Source organism: Coenobita brevimanus, chromosome 27 (assembly GCF_032717465.1).
Source record: "Coenobita brevimanus isolate Jiangsu-jjx chromosome 27, ASM3271746v2, whole genome shotgun sequence".
Taxonomy (NCBI): Eukaryota; Metazoa; Arthropoda; class Malacostraca; order Decapoda; family Coenobitidae; genus Coenobita; species Coenobita brevimanus.
This window is the reverse complement of record NC_136980.1, coordinates 443,767-463,691: the sequence shown is the minus strand read 5'-3', so window position 1 is coordinate 463,691 and position 19,925 is coordinate 443,767. Positions and strand designations below refer to the sequence as shown.

Sequence of the window (19,925 nt, the reverse complement as noted above, 5' to 3'; positions counted from 1 at the left end):
CCTGTAACAGCTTATTCAAAAAACATGTTACACAAAAGAAGTTTGAATGATTTCTTAATGGATCAACGACGATGAAGAAAGGAGGCATAATGCTGGCCTGGATTTACAATGTACAAAGTTAAAGCCAAATGCTTGCCTACCCTCACTAGTAAAATGAAGGCAAATGAGGGTGCTGCTTTGACAAACAATGAGTGTTACATTAATCATTTACAAACTAATGTCCACTTAATTCTTTCCTGCACATCTGAGTAACCAAACACCAAACACTATACCGTATCTTTATAGAAAAGCCCTCAACTGTAATTGTCCATTTTCAGATGCAGAAGTAATTGCCCACCCATCCAATCTTCTGTTGCCCCATCATGAGTGTTGGGGCGTGGTAATATTACACCAATAATTTCAGCTTCTTTTAAATGATACACGTAATATTAAACCAATGGAAGAATTAGTCCCACTGTTAGAAAAGTTCTTAATTGGGGAGATGTGCAGTTTTGGCCTGACTTGCACTCATTTCTGGTAAGGAGAGAGGATTAACCAAGCTGAGCTACCACTATCATATCTTCCCAGTAAACAATCTTTCCATATGTGGGTATAATTCTTGTATTTACACAATTCACGGCACTGATATCACGACATTACACAAACGATTTCAGTTTCTTCCAAGTCCCTCCATACTGGCTGATAAGGGGTAGATAATATAAATAAAATTAAATCCACCTGAAGTCCGCTATGGGGTGTGGGGGGCCGTGCTCAGACCAAGACTGTGGGTGCCGCAGCGGGAGCCAGGATGGGGGCTGGTGGGGCGTGTCAGTGTGCCGGCGCTTTGTTCGAGTTTTCTTGGCTCTGGTACCGGGGCTTGCCCAGCGAGAATGGTAGGTACTTGTACTTGATCATGTGCTGTGGAGAAAACATAAATATATCATCATCATCATCATTCCAATAAATCATCATTCTAACCTCCGTCACTTCATCAACAGCTTCAGTATCATTCCAACCTTCAATACATCATCATCACTCTGACCTCCGACACATTATCATCATCAATCCAGGCTCCAACGTATCATCATCATTATCATTCCAACCTCCAACACATCATCATCATCATCATCATCATTGCAACCTCCAATACATCATCATCATCATCATCATCATTATTCCAACCTCAAATTCATCATCATCATCATTCCAACCTCTACCACATCATCATTTTACCTCCAATATATCATCATCACTCTAAACATCATCATCACCATCATTCCCACTTCCAATCCATCATCATCGTCATCATTCCAACCTCAGATACATCATTATCATCACCATCATTCCCACCTCCAATCCATCATCATCATCATCATCATTCCAACCTCAGATATATCAATATCAACACCATCATTCCCACCTCCAATCCATCATCATCATCATTCCAACCTCATGCATCACTAGCATCACCATCATTCCCACATCCAATCCATCATCATCATTCCAATCTCCAATCCATCATCATCATCATCATCATTTCCACCTCCAATAAATCATGATTCTAACCTCCAACTCTTCATCCTCGTCATTAACATCATCATCATCATCATTTAAACATCTTTTCCCCAACCAAGAAGGAGGTGAGATAGTGTCCAAAATGCAAGGAAAGATAACCCATGGCTGTAGTTCCAGCCGAGCTACCCGCTCCTCCAGCACCATGACCCACTGGAGAGCTGCACAGGGGTCAATCCCATGAGCTTCAAGCTTAGGGATCAACTTTTTCCTCACCCTGCCCTTGGGTGGGAAAGGAGGTCCGGATGATGATGATGATGATGGCTGTAGTTCAGAAAAAGTAAACACCAGTGATTAAGTTTTATTGCAATATTTTAGTCCTTTCATCTGCCCCTGTGTAGAGTACAACTCTCATGTGTGGGGAGGCTCCCCACATACAGCTCCCGTCAACAAGGTGGAGTCAAGGGTTTTTCATTTCATTAACTCTCCTCCTCTTACTGGCTACCTTCAAACTCTATCTCTTCACTACACTGTTGCATCTTTATCTCTCTTCTATTGCTACTTCAATGGTCACTGCTCCTCCAAACTGTCTGCTTGCATCCCTCCACCACTAAGGTGGGTGCACAGCACCCGTCTGGCAACAAACTCTCATCCTTTTTCTGTCCAACTCTCTAATGCTACAGCTAACCGTTACTCCCGGTCCTTCATGTAAGTAACAGGTCAGCTCTGGAACTGTCTCCCTCTGTCTGTCTTTCCTACTCCCTATGATCTCCAGTCTTTTAACCGCAGTGGATCTAGACACCTTGAAATGAACGAATCTTGAATTTACGTCTCTGTTATCTTGTTTTTGTTCTTTCCTGGAGGGAACAATCTTGCGGGCTCCTGACCTTTCGTTCCTTCTTTCTTGGGGGGGGGGGATCCAATCCTTCAGTGTTCCATTAGGAACACAGGAGACCAGGACCAGGCTATTCTATGAAAATAACAGTTCACATGATATAGACAAAATAAAAAGAAAGGTTACCAAGTTGCAAAGTGCTATATGCCTCAACAAAGTCTCCTGAAAAAGAGACAGTGCCTTAGTCCTTCACTGAGAGGAGAGTGCATAGTGTAAAACTACATGAACGGCCAACCATCTATTACCGTACGAGAGCTTTCTTGACCTGTGGCATGGCTACTGTAGTCCAAAATATATGAGGGTAGGTCTCTATCTATTACCAGATGCCATGAGGGTTGGTGATCGTCCAAATTCGTGTATTTTAGAAAGACCTGTAGGCTTCAAAGCACTTTTTTATGCTGATTATGTGCTGATATTCTTTCTCATGTTATTCATGCATTTTTAGTATGGCATGGCTTGCTAAAGTAAGGTACGAGATGACAAAAATGTGTAATTTGCAAAATGAATTGCATCCTGGGTGAAGCAGCTGTGGCATCTGCTCACAAGCCAGACCTCCACATGTTTCCCTGTACCTTATCATGGGAAGAACCCTGGTTCAACCCTGGGGAAGCACTGCTTACTACACAGGGGTGCTGGATCCCTACATGGTGTATGTACTACACTGTACCTGTAAGACTTCCCCACAGAAGCAGTTGCTTACCTGTGGTTGATGGATCAGCTCAGCCAGACAGACCAGGGTTGTGCAACAAGAACCCTTGGTGGTAGTGGCAATACATAAAAAATCCTTTAGCTGCATCAGAATTAAGGTTCTCAGCCTGTATGTTGCACCTGTCAATCCAGATGATCCTTTAATTTACTAAAAAGAATCCACTGCTCACTCAAGGTTCTCAATTCAACAGTACAAATCCAACATACCTTAATCTGTCTCTTCATGGTGATGCAGAATAAGGTGATGAAGTACATAACTAAGATGGGCCAGAAAACGGGAACATTAAACACCTGCAAGGAGGGAAAGAATACGTTATGAATGCCATGGATACACAACTGAAATTCTGAGTCAATGCAGGATATATAGATTTACATACGTTACAAATGAGAAATGGCACTGAAGAGGAGCATACATGTGGTGGTGCTGTGCACCATGGGTGAAGCAGCTCCAGCATCCACCTTGGAGACAAACTTCCCTATACTTCCTTGTACCTCACCATGGAAGGGACCCTGTTCCAGCCCTGGTGAGATGCTGTCTACCACAAGGGGGTGCCAGATTCCTACACAGTTTATGTGCTGTGCTGTACCTGCAGGATGGTCCCACAGAAACAACTGCTTACCTGTTTTTAATGGGTCTGCCTAACTAGGCAGACAAAGGTTATGCAACAGCATCATCATCATCAAAGAAATGCATTCAAAATATTATATAGTAATCATGTCTAGATATATCTGGGGTTGCACCAACACAATCAATTCCTTCAATCCACTGGCATATTTAATATCGTTTTCTTGTTTTCTCTAAACATTTTTTTTCACTTAAATATAAACTTTTTCAAAAAAGTGGGGGGAGATATAACTTTCAATTACTTCCCTACATGGCAACTATGGTAAACTGAAAACGGTAAAATCTTTTTTTTTTTTTTCTTTTTTTTTTTTTTTAAAGAAGAGGGAACCAAAGGCAAGGAGCCCAGAAATTGTTCCCTCCAAGAAATAACAAAAACAAGATAACAGAGAGCCAAATTCAAGATCCGTTCATTTCGAGATGCCTGGACACTGCATTTGAAAGACTGGAAAATGCAGGTAGTAGGAAGTACAGACAGACAGAGACAGTTCCATAGTTGACCTGTTGCATACATGAAAGGCTGGGAATAACGGTTAACTCTTGCATTAGAGAGATGGACAGAAAAGGGAGTATGATTCCCAGACATTGTTGTGAGTGGCGGTCAGCCATGGCCCTGGTGTGAGTTGTGACGTCACAATGAGGGTGCATGTTTTGCGCGAGGTACGATAATCTCCAACTTTGATTGACTATTTTCTTCATAAATATTAAATCAGAGAGAAAAAATAATGATATTCCACTGATTACAAGTCACCATTTTATTATTTCATGTAACTTATACACGACCGTTCATCACACCACTTAGGTGGTTCCCTTGTTCTCTGCAGTTTGTTGAACCACTGGTGAACACCAGACAATGATCACATAAAGAATACAAGTGCTTGTGGGCCCTTCGGGCCCCTTGCACTTGCTCCTGCGGAGGGCGCTCACGTGTATGTTCTATTCTAGTGTAATGTTGTCACTTGAATTTTTTGCAGCTAACCAACTGATTGTGTTATTTGCAGCTTTGGGAATGGAACCCAGTTTATTTTAGTTCTATCTCTGGGCAAAAAATTCTACGGAGATCCCATGCCGGGCTCAGGGAACAGTGTTTTTTTGGTCAAAATGTGATTGCTCATTAAATACAGTCAAAGTTTTCCAGTCGTGATGGGACCAAGTTTTTTCACATCAGCAATTTTTTTGCAATTTCTGTGCCAACGTTGGTGTGATTTGAATGTGTAGTTTTGGCTGCCCGAAATACACACACACACACACACACACACACACACACACACACACACACACACACACACACAGCTACTGCTATAGTATATTAGATTTAGTGTTAATTTTTTAGTTGGGTAGCATTACAAAAAAGTAGGCCTATGTATAATTTTGTTATAAAAAAAAAAAATAAATAAAAAAAAAAAAAAATAAAATTATTTGTAAACATCTGTGCACTAAAATCAACTACTGAAGTCATATAAACTGTTCTTTAGCATTGAGCTCAATAAAATAACTATTTTTTTCTTTATTTCTTTATTTTTTTTTTTCATGTCTGAGAGGCCCCATTTTACTTTTTTTTTGGTACAAGAAACCCATGTTTACCTGTCTAGGGTTAATCAAGAGCAACTTTATGATGCAAAATAGATGCTAAATCATCAAATAATTTTATGGGAAACAAAAGTACATAAAGATAACTTGTACCACAAAAATACATAAAGATATAGCTACAGTTACTTATGCCACGAAAATACAGGATCGTATACAGTACCTGGAAGAAGGTGCAACAGAATGCAACAACCGTAGACTTGGTTACGCTGTACCAAAACTTAAACTCAGGTAGCCGTCGCATAAATGGACGGAATTCTTCATTAGCCTTTGTTGGCAGTCCAGGGCCATCATCTGGGGGTGTGGCAAGAGGACAAAGTGCAATATGAATCTATCTTAAATGTGAGAGAGGCAAGGAAGAGGTCAATAATATGGAAAATGTCGAGTGTAAAAACAGAAAATGGCAATAATGTAACATGATTCAAAAGCTAACTAAACAAACTCCTCATTAGCTTTCACTGGCACTCCAAGGCCATCAGCTGGGTGTGAGGGGGGGAATGTGGCAGTTTCACTGCATAACAAATCTGATGTGGATTCACACATTAATTTCCAAGCATTTCCCTACTCTATATTCACCATTATCCCAAGTCTCATTTCTACTTGATTTTTTTTTTCCTTTCTTTCTTTCTAGAAAGGCCATCAAAACAAGTGAATAATCTTCTCGAGTTTCATTCCTCCAGTATACAGAAAGCTTAGTTCGGTAGGACAGACCTTCAGCAAAGCCAGTTTATGTAAGTTCTGGAATATGATTACTGAACACTGTTTTACTCAGCATCACTCTCATCACATTTCAATTTCCCATACCATACAGAGATGGGTATGAGCCAAAGACAGCTACAGTAAAGAGCAACAGCAGCAACTATCAGACTACCCAGCAAAACATGCCACAGGTTTATTTGCTCACTATTCAAGCTTTCATAATTTCTGGCTCAGTTACACAGGTTACCTCTTCAAGTAGCTTCGTGTTACTGGAGATGCTAAACAATTCTGTAGACTGTCAATACATAACAAAATATATGTAAAGTTTGAGCCTTCAAAACCAAATACATTACCATCCAAACAGACAATGGTTATTTAAAAAAAAAAAAAAAGAAAAAAGAAAAAAAGAAGAAAAAAAAAAGATTCTTAAGTCGAAAAATACAAACCTACTTTACATCTGGAGTAAAATACTGTACACAGAATAATGATAAATACCGTAACCTATTTCAAAACATGGCTGCAGTCCATCAAATACGCAGCTGCAAAAGCTAAGGACCACAACAATAAAAGCAACAACAATCCCTCACCTCTCTGCTCTCCTCCCCTTTTTCCTACATCTTAAACCCAATGATTTCATCTCTCCCTTCCTCCTAACTACCCTCTCTCTCTTCCTCACCTTGCTGAAAACAATAACACACACATAATAACTCCCACTCTTTTCATACCTTATGAGGGTTCAAGTTGGACAGTAACCACTGTATCTTTACAATAAACACATTTTAAGTACGACATGTGGAAAGAAGGGAGAATGAGACTGACTAGAAGAGTGCATGTAAATGAGGTGGAGGGGGAGACCAAGGATGAAGTGGAGGAGTAGAGTGGAGAGACAAGTGAAAGAAGGGAACTGTGAGTTGGCAGAGGACAGGGAAACATGGAGCGATTTTTGTGGCCACCCCTTGCAAAACTAAGGAATCTGGCTATGGAGAGATAGATACAGATACCTGTAGCCAGATACTCTATAACTATTCATGACATGGTGAAGTAAAAACACAATGACTAACCATCCTCCTGTGTGAAGGCAGGATCTATCTTAGGTGTGAGGAAGGCAAGGAAGAGGTTGAGATGGTATATGCCAAGAGCATAGCAGACGATGTACCACCCCTGCTGCAGCATCACTCGCAGCAAGAAACCTCCTATTAACACCAGTGTAAACACCCATCGTGACGCCGTGTGTGGCGTCCATTTGTCTAGGTAATGCTGATATAGCTGTGAAGAGAGAATGGTTGATTAAAGATAATGTGGATCATCATTTAGTTGTGTTCTCCCTCTTTAAATAATGATAAATAATACCAAAATAATAAAATAATAATAATAATAATAATAATAATAATAACAATAACAATAATACAAATAATAACAAAAACAGAGCTAGAGATGGACACTCACATGGTGGCACTGATGTAAACAAGCAGCTGCACTGCCGAGTTACATATCGTCACCCTCATAAAGAAACTGCCTAAGTCATTTTTCGGCGATTTCTGAATTTTTGCCCAAATAAATTCTTCATCACGTGGCGCACCTATTGGTATAGCTGCCTTTGCCAGGTCTAGGGTGTGAGGGGTCTAAAATGCGCCTCAAGTTTCTGTCTAAGTCGTTGAAAGTTAAGAAAATGAGACAGGTTTTTCTCGATTTCCCGAAAAGTAGAGAAAATGATTTAGGCAGTTTCTTTATGAGGGTGACGTTATGCATCTCTCAATTCCCTATCCCCTAAACAAAGAATGGTGGACCACAAAGGGGCAATTTCAGTCTGCGGCAAAGTGGGTTCACATTCAGACAGGCATGGGACCACAACAACAACAGCAAAGATAATTATAGTAAAGGCATAATATTAATAACAATAAAATCAACCTGATCATTATTTCCAATGAGACACAGTGATACACAAATAAAATTAATAATAATAAATAATAATTAATAGATAGATAGATAGATAGATAGAATAATTAATAACAAATTTTAAAAATCATTATCCTGACCTCTTTTTCTCACCTATGGATGAGGTGAGTTAGGATCCATAACCAAGGAAAGGGAAAATGGGAAGATGGACTATGCATCAAGTTCACTGACATTCATTCAAGCCAGCATTTTACCTATAAAAAAAAAAAAAAAAAAAAAAAAAAAAAAAATCTATCTTTTTTAATTCAAACTGTGAATTTGAACTCTCACAGAGAAGATGTTAATCCCTTTAGCACAATGATATCTTATACTTTATTTCTGCTACTAACTTATTCAATTTTGAATGATCTCTGACGGGGATGGAGTTAGACATAAACTCCAGTAACCCTCTGCAATGAAAGCTTTCTTCTTAGCTGAATACAGTACAATCATCCGGTGGCAGCCAAAAAGGAAATAAACAAGGTGTCATTACAGTCAGGACGTCAACCACACTTTGCCCACATCAAACTCACCAAGGATACCTGTTTTAGTGAAAGGGAGGTCTGCTGGCTACCAGTGTCCTCAACTAAGTGGGTGGTGGTGGTGGTGGTGGTGTACTGTCGCCGCATTGTTAACAGTTGTATGCACACACTTTGCACATATTAACAGTCAAATGTATGATACTTAACACAACTTCACAACTAATATCTTAGATAATTTTATTACTAGTAATTAAGTTTCAAACTTGATACAGCACTTAAGTCCTGTCACTCTGAAAGTCTGCTAAAAATATCCAAGTATGTAAAATAAAAATACTAGCAATTAGTAAATATATACAGTGAGAACACCACACTGGTCAAGCCTTTCTTATCCACTGATCACATCAAAATCCAGCTGGAGTCTTATCATCGTATATTAGTACCACACTGGCAGCTACCTGATAACATAATCAAGTTATCCTTCCTTATTACTTAAGTCTTAATTAATGAACAACACACTACATGTATGGTGTGAAATGAGTTAATAGCTTTCTGTTGGTATAGTTATCATCTACACCTTCCAGTAAAGCCAAGCAAACTGACGAACACAACATTAAGTGTCTTCCACCGTCCCTTGCTCTTCCGTGTACCTAGCCTAATCAGTGCCCAGTGTGATATAATCAATGTTCACACTACTGATTACAACTGTCTGCTCATCACAGAGGTCACAAATTAAAGATCTATACCGATTCTGCACTTATACAAAAGTACAGATTATCTTCTGATGTTCTAAGTGAGGGAAAGGTTAAGTGTTTTTTGTCACAAAAAACAAATATGATTAATATAATAATAATTATAAGTACCGTACTGCATCTAATTCTGAAAAGCATGTTCATTTAAGACTAAAGGACTGAATCCAACTACAAAATTATCATAAACCCAATTGATATCGTGAATTAATGTACAGTGAATATAGTAAATGCATACTTAAATGACCTTCAGCAAACTATAACTGGAGTAACAAAGCTAACACTTTAATAACATCTACATGTCAAGTACATGAGCCGTACAATATACAGCATAAAATACTGCACACATGTATAGTAGTGTACATTGTTTCAATACAGTATTAGACAACCAGGTGCCTGGTGGTCTAGTGGTGGAGTACTCAAGCTGAACCAATGACCATTTATCTTGCCCAATAGTGTGAATCTTCCCCTACAGATAACTTGAGGTTATTTTATCAGGCCAAATGCTACCAGAGGCCCATGTCAGCCTTCTACACTTCATGTTCTGGACTACGGTGGTCTAGCTCAGGACATTATGTCCAAAAAGGGATTCTATGTACAATTCCACCCAGGTTAACTGACAGAACTGAAAACATTTATTTACCTAAACACTTGATTCTGTTCATATTTAAGATACCTATCAATCAAGAAATGCTTATCCTTTCAGAATGAGGATATAATTTTTATTGTATTCTTGCCACTTCTTGACAATTTACTTCAGCTTAGAACTGAGGCTACTAGAGATCAAGAGACCCTTAGGGACTGAGCAACGTGGGGAGCCATCATTAGGTGATCAAGACTGACAACTGCAAGTGAATTGGAGCCTTTATAAACAAAACAATTGACTTTTTAAAATAAAGGGGCTAGATACTGCCTTTCCTAATCCCTTCAGTACCATGTGATTCTCCTAGCTATGTAAAACCATCTAGAGACATTGAGAATAAAACAGAAAGCAAGTCCTTTACCTGATGCATTTAAAAGCCCATACCACACCCCTAAACAGTCACAGTATGGTAGTTCATCCCCCCCTCCCAATCACCAGCTCCTGATTTATGACACATCAGTTTGAGATGTATATAAGACTTGTCTGTTAATGTTCTTAGCTTCTATAATTCCCAAACACTTTACAGCCAAAGAAGGGTGAATATCAAACGTGCAAAATTAAAACCAAATTATATATTTTTAACAACAAATTGCTGTGGATATTCCTCTATCAAAAAAATTTAACACCCTTTATGAATACCAGCCCAGAAGCTGATAACACATGGACCCAGGAGCAGAGTGTCAACAAACACTCTTGACTTATCACTCATTAAGATATAGTACAGGTGAGGGGCATAAACCTACTTGAAGAGTCGGTTACGTCAAGTGTATGGTCACAGATATGGCACATCAAATGTATGGTGACACAAATGATGCATCAAGTCTTAATTTGGTAGCATGTTTCCACATTATCAGTCCATACCAATGGCATACATGCACAAAGTTTGTAATGCACACACACACACACACACACACACACACACACACACACACAGCCATTATATACAACACTTCAGCTAGCACATATACCAATCTCCTTTTAGACATTCTTTCATGATGCATACAAGACTTGCATGTGAAAGAGTACATTCTGACTACTAGCATCTACCTTCCTCAATGAAAAGGTTCAGTTATGTATATGGTGCGACATGGACATACAACACAATTCAGTGAAAGCAGTCATTATCATATCACTATCATGGTTTCAGTGAAACAGGATGTGGGGGATATTGCACCAACAACTACAATTTTCCGGTTACTTATCTAGAGATCCCAGTGCCATTTTCTGGGTCTCCTAACCTTGTGTGAACTTGGAACACAGGTTGATGATGATGACAATGACGATGAAGGTGATAATGATAAGTATAGGGTATGGCAGCAGTCTGTGCAAGGAGAATGAACTGGGCAGAAAAATTTTCTTGGGTAAATTAATCTCATGATAATAGTCAGTGCTCACTTAGAATCTAGGATGTGTGCAGGCAAAATGCTAGTTTAAGTGAATGACTTCAAGAGAGACATGTTTTCAGCTCATTATGGGCTGGAAAAAACAAAAAAAATCATAACTTCATATTGAAGCATGAACCACTTCAAATGAGAAAAAGGTATTGTTCCATCATCATCATCATCCTGAGCTCTTTTTGCCATCTATGGATGGGGTGATACACAATCTAGAATACAAGGAAAGAGAAAGCATGACAGAGGAAGGCCTATCAAGTAATAACAGCATGCCAAGTCAGGTAGCCCACTGACTCACTTGTTCATAAGTCAAGTCCAAAACTTCTGGCTCTATCTCACAGACTTAGCCATCTCCAAATATTTGTTTGAATATTTTTCTCTATAGATGTGCTTGAATTGCCTTCCAGACAGAACCAATCCATCAATCATCAAGTTATAAAAGACTGCTCATCCCTTATCAAGGGATCCTCAGTAAACTCTCAATTACCCAACGTTGCAATATCCGGCGCTTTTTGCTCAGCTCTATTAAATCAATATTCAATGAAATCAGGCAATATCTGGATCAGAAATGGGAAGCAATCGGTGGTACTATCCGCTTTCTGGCAGTGAGGTGTACCGGTATCATCCAGCACAGACACAGGACCCAGTCGGCAAGTGGGCTGACCCCACAACGCAACAACCAATCACAATGCATTGTGGGTTCAGCCCACCTGGCACGCTGAGCCTACTGCCACTCTCTCAGTCTCCCCTGTGGATGTTGTACAGTGAGGACGTAACTGTGCGCTCTGCTCTCATGACCCACGCGGTGGCTAAACCCCAGTGCTGCAACTTAGTTTGTGGCCTCCCATGCCTCACTCATTGCTGTAGTGCAGTGACTAACCTTGTGGCTCATCAGTGCTCTGATGACTGTAAAATGAGGAAATATCTGTGCGTATCAACCCTCCACTGATGCCAACACCAGGTGTGTACTGTATGATTTTGATTATATTATGTGCTATATTACTGTACTATATGTACTGTATCAATGACATTTTGTATTTTATGCTTGATTTTAATCTTTTATTCAGGGTAATAGTGTAGGAAAGTGTTTAGGACAGAGGGCCAAGACAGATAGTGGCACATTATCCGGCTCAACGCCAAATGGAACACCAATCAGGGGTACCTATCTGGTGTGGGCGTTCGCTGAATTAAGACAGATAACTGAGAGTTGACTTCATATTGGTAGTGTAATTCATCTAACCACTCTGATCTACAGTCAGTTCCTTAGCTTCATCAACTTCCATACCTTGATTTCTCAGAAAGTTATTTACCATATCTGTCCACCTTCTTCTTGGCCTACCACACCTCCTCTCACTTTCAAGTTCATACACCATTATGTAAATGTGACAAATATTATGACTCCATAACTTTAGTACAGTGTGTGTTGTTTTAACCTGACAATGATCCCTAACTCCTTCCATAGCAACTGATGGCATACAGTTTACAAGAGGACTGATATGACTAGCAGCAAACACACAGAGAATCATTCCTACCACTACCTCAAAGCTACAGCACATCAAGTTTCATGCAACCACAATTTTGTATTCAAGCTGTGGGAGTGGACCACTTATGTCTGGTATAAGCAAACTGACTCCTGTAATGGTATGCAGAATAGTAGAACTATAGTACTGTGGTAACAGTAAGTAGGTTGGTAACCACAATCGTCAGCATGTTTGGGGACAATGGACTGCATTATGAGGGTTAGTGTTAACCTTCATATTACAACTCCAAATGGTGAACTGTATTATAAAGAACAGTTTTGATCTTCACAATATAATTCCCCCCTCCCCCCACCCCCCCAAAAAGGTAGTAGTAGTAGTAGCAGTAGTGCTAGTAGTAGTAGTAGTGATAATCATAGCCCTAGATTCATCTGTAATGTGAACCTGGTGGACTGGAGGCTGAAAATGCTCTTCTCTGGCAGTCCACCATCCTCCTTTCAGGGGATAGGGAGGGAGATAAGGGGCATTTGAATAATTGGGCAGTAGATTCACCCAGTTATATTGGTGTCACTATGGGAAGCATCCCTCTCCATCACCAGTGAGTGAAATAACACCTTGTAAGAAAGGGAAACCAGGTAGATACCAGTGTCTGGCCACCGGTAAAGAAGACAAGGCTTACCCGGCTGATGCTGGTGCCTAGTCTCTGGATGAGGCCTGGCTGTGATATAGGGTCACTGGTTTCCAGGACATCCTGCATCATCCTGAAATAACAACACATGGTCATTGGCTTTTTGGACATCCTGCATCATTCTGAAAAATAATACACAGGCATTGGTTATAGTACTGTCCTCTATTTACACTAACTTGGCCTAAAATTACCATTTATCCACAGTGAATGCTGAGTTGTAAAAATACATTAACACTAGAATGTGATGCTTGTCATGAAGAAAATTGCTATGGAACGGATGTAGATCTATAGTATTGCACCTTTCTGTCACTGAGAAACAGGAAGTAAGTTGTAAAATTACAAAAATCTGGGGAAAAATGGAGTAAAAAGGGAACAGTACAATATAAGACATCTTGCATCATCCTGAAAAAAATAAAGTCCACTCACTGTTGATTTTAAGTTACTGTGACACCTCTATCTATCTACCTATCTATCTGCTGCCAGACACCATAATCCCGAGAGGGGTAGCCACAAACAAATCCCTTCCATGCTGCCCTGTCCCCCGCCATTTTGCTGCCCTCCCACCAGCCCACACCCCCCTCTCAAATACTGTAGCTACCTCTCCACTTCTTCCCTCCATCTCATCCTTGGCCTCCCCCTCCCTCTACCCCCTCCACTTCCCTCACATACACTCTTTTCTTTGGTCTCTCACTCTCCATCCTCTCCACATGGCCAAACCAACTCAATGTATTTCTCCTAATGCTTTTTATCATATCCACATCCACACCAGAAACATTCCTTCACTTTGGTTTCTCATTTGTCAGTCTGTCTCTCTATGTAACTCCACATGCTGCTCTCAAATACCTCATTTCTACTGCTCTAACTCGACTTGTGTCCTTCCAAGAGGGTCCAAATGTCGCTTCTATACGTTAAAGTTGGTATGACAATACGATTAGGCAGTTAACTTTTTTACTTTCGTGCTCATTACCCTATTTTTTATCACTGCTTTCAAAGAACCAGCAATCTTTCTTCCCTGTTGTACCCTTTCAAGCACTTCATCCTCCAACTTCCATCCTTACTCATCATACTACCCAAGTATTTAAATGCACTCACATTTTCCATTTCCTCATCATCCAACCTTACTGTACATTCAGTAACTTCATTTCTCTTGAAGATTATAACATTAGTCTTTCCTATTTTCATCTTTAGATCCTGTTTCTTATGCACTCTCCCACACTCATTCACCAAGCCTTGCAGTTCCCCTTCGTCTTCACTTTACGGTATCATCTGCAAACAACAGTACATGAAGTTTCCAAACACTGCTCTCCCTTATTAGTGTTGCTCCACGATCCACTGCCCTACCTTGTACTTTTCTGATAACCCCATCCATATACAGACTGAAAAACCATGGAGACATGACACAGCCCTGTTTCAAACTAACATTCAGCACTCACTTCACTATCCACACGCACTGCAGCCTTAGCACCCTCATACATACTCTTTGTGGGATTCAACAACTTCCTATTTACTCCATGATTATATTCTTAATATTTTTCACATTCCTTGTCTATCCACTTGGTCATATGTCTTCTCCAAATCCAAGAAGGCTGCATACAACTTCTTTCCCTTCCCTAGAAATTTTTCCACTAAAGACCTATGGATGAATAACTGATCTATACAACCTCTTCCCTTCCTAAAACCTCTACGTTCTTCTCCAACTAATTCCTCTGTTATTTCCCTAATTGTCAATAAGCATCCTACCACATACTTTTCCTATTACACTAAGAAGACACATGCCCCTATGATTACCACACACATCTTTTTTCCCTTTTTCCTTTGTACAAGGAAATAATTATCCCTGACTTCCAATCCTCCAGGACTCTACCTTCCTCCCAGGCCAATCTGCACATTTTCCATATCCATTCTACTGCTATCTCTCCCCATGCTTCATCATTTCACCACACACTCCATCAATTCCTGGGACTTTCCCCACTTTGATTTTCTCCATTGCTTCACTACTTCCATCCTACTGAACTCTTCCTCCCTTCTCACCTTCCTCCTCCAAGCCATTCCCCAGTCAGTTATACTCGCATTAATTTAATTCTCGATGTTTAACAGTTCTTTAAAATGTTCTCTCCATCTGATCACTTTTTCTCTCTCCTCCACAATCAATCTACCATTTTTATCATTCGCTCCCCTATCGACTCCTTTACCAGGTATCACTCTAACTCTCTTTACCTCCTTCCAGAACATTTTCTTACACTCCCTCCACTTTACACTCAAATTCGTTCCAAATTCCTCATCCACTCTCTTTACCAGCCGTGACAGAGAAGCTGGTGTTGTTTTCACTTTATCTGTTTGTCTGTGTGTCTGTTAGTCTGATAACTTCGCAACCGCTCAAGATACCACAAAATTTTACAGGTGTGTAGTAAGACTGAAAATCTCCTACAAGTCCGAAACTGGTGAAAGCAGGTATAGGTCATATTCCAAGCAGCGCTACATACGTATTAGCTTGCGGCTGGTATGATTCCCCCCTTGGGGGGTGTCTCTAGTCTTACTACAGCAATCTTCTCACCTCTCTCTTCCTTTATACATATTTGGTAATTCTCTCTTCCGTCTCTCAGGTACCTCCTTCAGATTCCTACAGAAAAAATGACAGCCACTTCTGTGATAGGTTATTCAAGGCAAATCATCATTTATTACTGCATGCTATTTTGCTCAAAAGGCAGGTAACAACTTTATGAAGTAACCAGCCTGTACACTAGTTCAAATCAACAGCTAAATTACTAAAAGCAATCTTTTTACTATGGGGATCTAGAAAAATGATGCCATGACAATACATGCAAAATTAGAAGCAGGTATTCTGATTATCCTAAAAATACATGCAAAACTTAAAGCAGGTATTCAGATTATCCTATCGTAATGCAATGAAACCTAACTTACTGTCTGCGGCACAGCAAAATACTGTATCCCTTCATTCTAAAGTCTTACTGATTAAAGACTACCTATTCTGAAGGAGTTAATGAAGGTTTCATTAAACACCTTGACTTCATAAAGCCTCTCCTCAGCTAAATAAAATATAGAGGTAGTAAGAATTAAATAATATCCACATCAGAGTGAAATGGCTGTCATTAATGTCCATTATGTAAGATTTAAGTACAGTACTCCAGTTAAGATAAGCCTGAAGTACAAGTACAGTACTATGCCTTACTAGACACTGTATTATTCAACCTTATTATCGTAAGATGACATGGGAACAAAATTGCACCTTTGGCATTATATATATACATATCTGAGGACACACTGGTGAAACATAAAGTCTTATGAAAAAGCATTAATATCACTACTCTGTAACACAAGAATTAACATGCAGCTAGTAATTACAGTTTAAATCATCAATCATCATCCACTCCTTCTCTATCCCAACAAAAGTCCAGGGGCAAGGCACCAGGCTACTCTGTCCCAACATTTATGACAAAGGTGACCAGCTTCATTCACCTGAATGGTAATATGTCAGCAATAATCCCAAGCCAACCACTGGATGTAAACCCTTATAACAACTAGCTGAGGCACAATATGCCACTAGACCATCATGGCATCATTTGGTTATATGGTTACCATATGTAGTTGGGTACATGGTATTCTGGATTACAGTAAACTTTTTGGCTTGTCACTTAGTGCAGAGGCACATGAAGGCAGAACTACACTGTGTGAGTGGATGACTGGTGCCCCCACCTAGCATAAAATGTGGATCACAATACTGTACAGTATACTAAATGAAGTGCAATACATATTTTAGTACATTTAGCCAGTTGCTGAATGAGGAGTTTGACTGGGACAGGGAACATTTGAAGCCAGCAGATCCAGTGTTTGGCCAATGGCCTTTGATTGATGTTGCTACTGTAAGTGGGGCAATAGGCAGGATGCAAGTGGGGATGGTGGCAGGTGTGTATGGGTTGACTACTGAAATACTGAAAGTCAGGAATTATAGGAGTGATGTTAGTCAGTGACTTGATAAATCATATGATGAGTGTGTTGTCCCAGAAGACTGGCTGAAGAGTGTAACTGTAAATGTGTACAAGGGGAAAGGTGATGCCCTGGAAAGAGGAAATTATAGAGGTATAAAGCTTTTAGATCAGATAATGAAGGTAATGGTGGGAGTTCTTAAAGGTTTGATTAGAGAAAGAGTGAATACTGATAAACTGTAGTTTGAATTTATGCCAGGCCAAAGGACCACTGATGCTATATTCATTGTTCGACATCTTCAGGAAAAATATAGAGGAAAGAAAAGGAAACTGTACTTTGTTTTAGTTGATCTGGAGAAGGGATTTGACAGGGTCTCTATAGAGGTGGTGAAGTAGCCAGTGAGAAAGTTTTGGTTAGAGTCATTAAGGTCATGTATGTGGGTGCTCACACACAGGTAAGAGTGAATGGAGATTTGAGTGATGAGTTTTCTGTGAATGTTGGTGTGCACTAGGGGTCAGTCTTGAGCCCCTTCTTTATCATGATACCTGAAGCCCTTTCACGTGACTTCAGAAATGGACTCCCATGGGAGATATTGTAGGCTATACTGATGATTTGGTGTTTACTGAGAATGAAAGGGAGGCGGAGGAAAGGTTTAAGAAGTGGCGAGATGGTTTGAGGCATTAGGGCTTAAGAGTAAATGTAGATAAAACACAAGTGATGGTATCTAGAACTGGGGGCAGTACTGTCAAAAGAGAGGTACAGTGGCCATGTGTGATTTGCCACAAGGGTGTGGGAAGTAATTCCATCTTGTGCAGTGTTTGTGATAATTGGGTCCATAAGAGATGTAGTGGTACTAGAGGTAGACTGCAAGATTATGCTGATTTCATGTGTAAGGTGTGTTGGGGAGAACAGGCAGATACTGCCAGGTGTGAAAGGACTGAACTTGCTGGTGAGTCTCTTGAGTGTGTGGAAGTTTTGTTATTTGGGAGACATGTTATGTGCTGAAGATGAGGCAGGAGCTAGCTTTGTGGCTAGAGTGAGGAGTGGTTGGAAGAAGTTCAAGGAGCTGTTGCCCCTCCTGACATTGAGAGGGCTCTCCCTCCGTGCTAAGGGATCTTTGTATGCGGACTGTGTTATGCTGTTTGGTAGTGAGACTTGGGCAGTAAAGGAGGAGGATATCTGCAGGCTCAAACGTACAGAAATGGCAATAATTAGGTGGATGTGCAGTGCGTCCTTGAGTGTAAGGCCTGAAGGGGTTAGGTTTACGATGAAAGAGTTGAGAGGTAGGATGGGACTGGAGTGTATTGATGCTGTGATGAAAAGTACAGTGAGATGATCTGGGCTTGTGGAGAGGATGACAGATGATAACTGGGTGCATAAAGTGAGAGGAATACTAGGGGTAGGGTAGTGAGAGGTAGACCAAAAAAGACCTGAGAGGAGGTCACTGAGTGTGACCTCTGGGTTAAGGAACTAAACAGGGAAACTGCCAGAGATTAAGCAGCATGGAAAGCCACCATTAGGTGACCAAGGCCGACACATGCAAGCATGTTGGAGCCTTCAAAAATGAAAACAAAAACAAATTAATTATGAACAGCCAGTTCACCAGTAATAATGACTGGTATTTTTAATGGTCAATTAGGGAGTCTGGGGTATATAGCAACTATTACAGCTGGCTAGATAGTGTGATAATTAGAATGCATAAATACTGAAAGGCAAGACAAGAATGGAAGAATCTGAGAGCCTCCTATAGGACACAGTACGTCCATTTACCAGCTCAGCTTTTTTAGTATTTCAGTTCTGGTAGTAAAAAAAAAAAAAAAAAAAAATTGCATCATCAATAGTGTATGAGTACTGTACATTATTACCAAAACTGGCTCATGGTCAAGCCGTCTGTCTGATTAAGAAATCTACCAGAAATCTACCAGTAGAATGGTTTGTGGAACTTGAAACCCAGTAGAACTGGTCAAGGTTTGTCTGAGAATATTAGAAAAATGCAATCTAATAATAAAGCAGAAAATAAAATACATCAACAGAAATTCTAAATGTGCAATAATGAACCATTAAGTAGCCTAATAACTTACACCATAACTGGAATGTGCACCAGCATGGAATTTTTTACAGCAGATCTATCTTAAAGGTGGCATGGGTACTCATAACACGAACCCATCAAACACCTACATGATCAAAGACAAACACAAATGACAGCTTTATATCCTGCAAACTGTTAAAAGAATTACAAACTTTACGTGACTTTGACAGATCACCCTGATGTTAAGGTGGGTCAACAGACACCTGCCCACGCCAAAGTTACATGGACCACACGCAAATTTGTCTTATGCTCACAACACAGGGACATCCTGGATAAAAGCTGTTTGTTTCCCTACCTCGTTGATTAACCAGTGAGTCACAATGAAACAATTCTCGTGGCGAGGCTGACAGACCGGATAATACGTGTCTCAGATGCTGGCTGCCGTATGTGTCCAATGTAAACATTCATAAATTACCTTTACTCAATTGTCAGTTTTAATATAAATACTCCTAAAAATTGGAGATATAATAGGGTGAACGATTAGGCCAAAATTATGGTGAAAATCGTAATTATGTGGGAGTAA

The 19,925-nt window shown here is 40.0% G+C and overlaps 1 protein-coding gene across 2 annotated transcripts; it reads right to left on the bottom strand.

The window, feature by feature from the left end:
- Window positions 1–357: 357 nt before the first annotated feature.
- LOC145394377 (protein RER1) lies at window positions 358–19,778 on the bottom strand. 2 transcript variants are annotated; one of them, XM_080268248.1, is made up of 6 exons: window positions 19,698–19,778; window positions 13,360–13,441; window positions 7,064–7,268; window positions 5,467–5,597; window positions 3,302–3,385; window positions 358–897 (listed from the first exon to the last, which is right to left on the bottom strand). In XM_080268248.1, the coding sequence occupies exons 2-6, from the start codon at window positions 13,438–13,440 to the stop codon at window positions 808–810; spliced, it is 591 nt and encodes a 196-aa protein (XP_080124374.1). In that variant the 5' UTR covers window position 13,441; window positions 19,698–19,778; the 3' UTR covers window positions 358–807. The 2 variants fall into 2 exon arrangements, with proteins under 2 accessions (XP_080124374.1, XP_080124373.1); XM_080268247.1 differs by lacking the exon at window positions 19,698–19,778 and having other exon boundaries at window positions 13,360–13,458.
- Window positions 19,779–19,925: the final 147 nt, after the last annotated feature.

Excerpts from the sequence above, each read along its gene's own strand:
- LOC145394377 (XM_080268247.1), bottom strand. The coding sequence starts at position 13,458 with ATGTGTTGTTATTTCAGGATGATGCAGGATGTCCTGGAAACCAGTGAC. Across the intron at positions 3,386-5,466 it reads TCTGTTGCACCTTCTTCCAG|GTGTTTAATGTTCCCGTTTT; the intron begins GTACTGTATACG and ends CCCTCCTTGCAG. Across the intron at positions 898-3,301 it reads CCATGAAGAGACAGATTAAG|CACATGATCAAGTACAAGTA; the intron begins GTATGTTGGATT and ends TTTTCTCCACAG.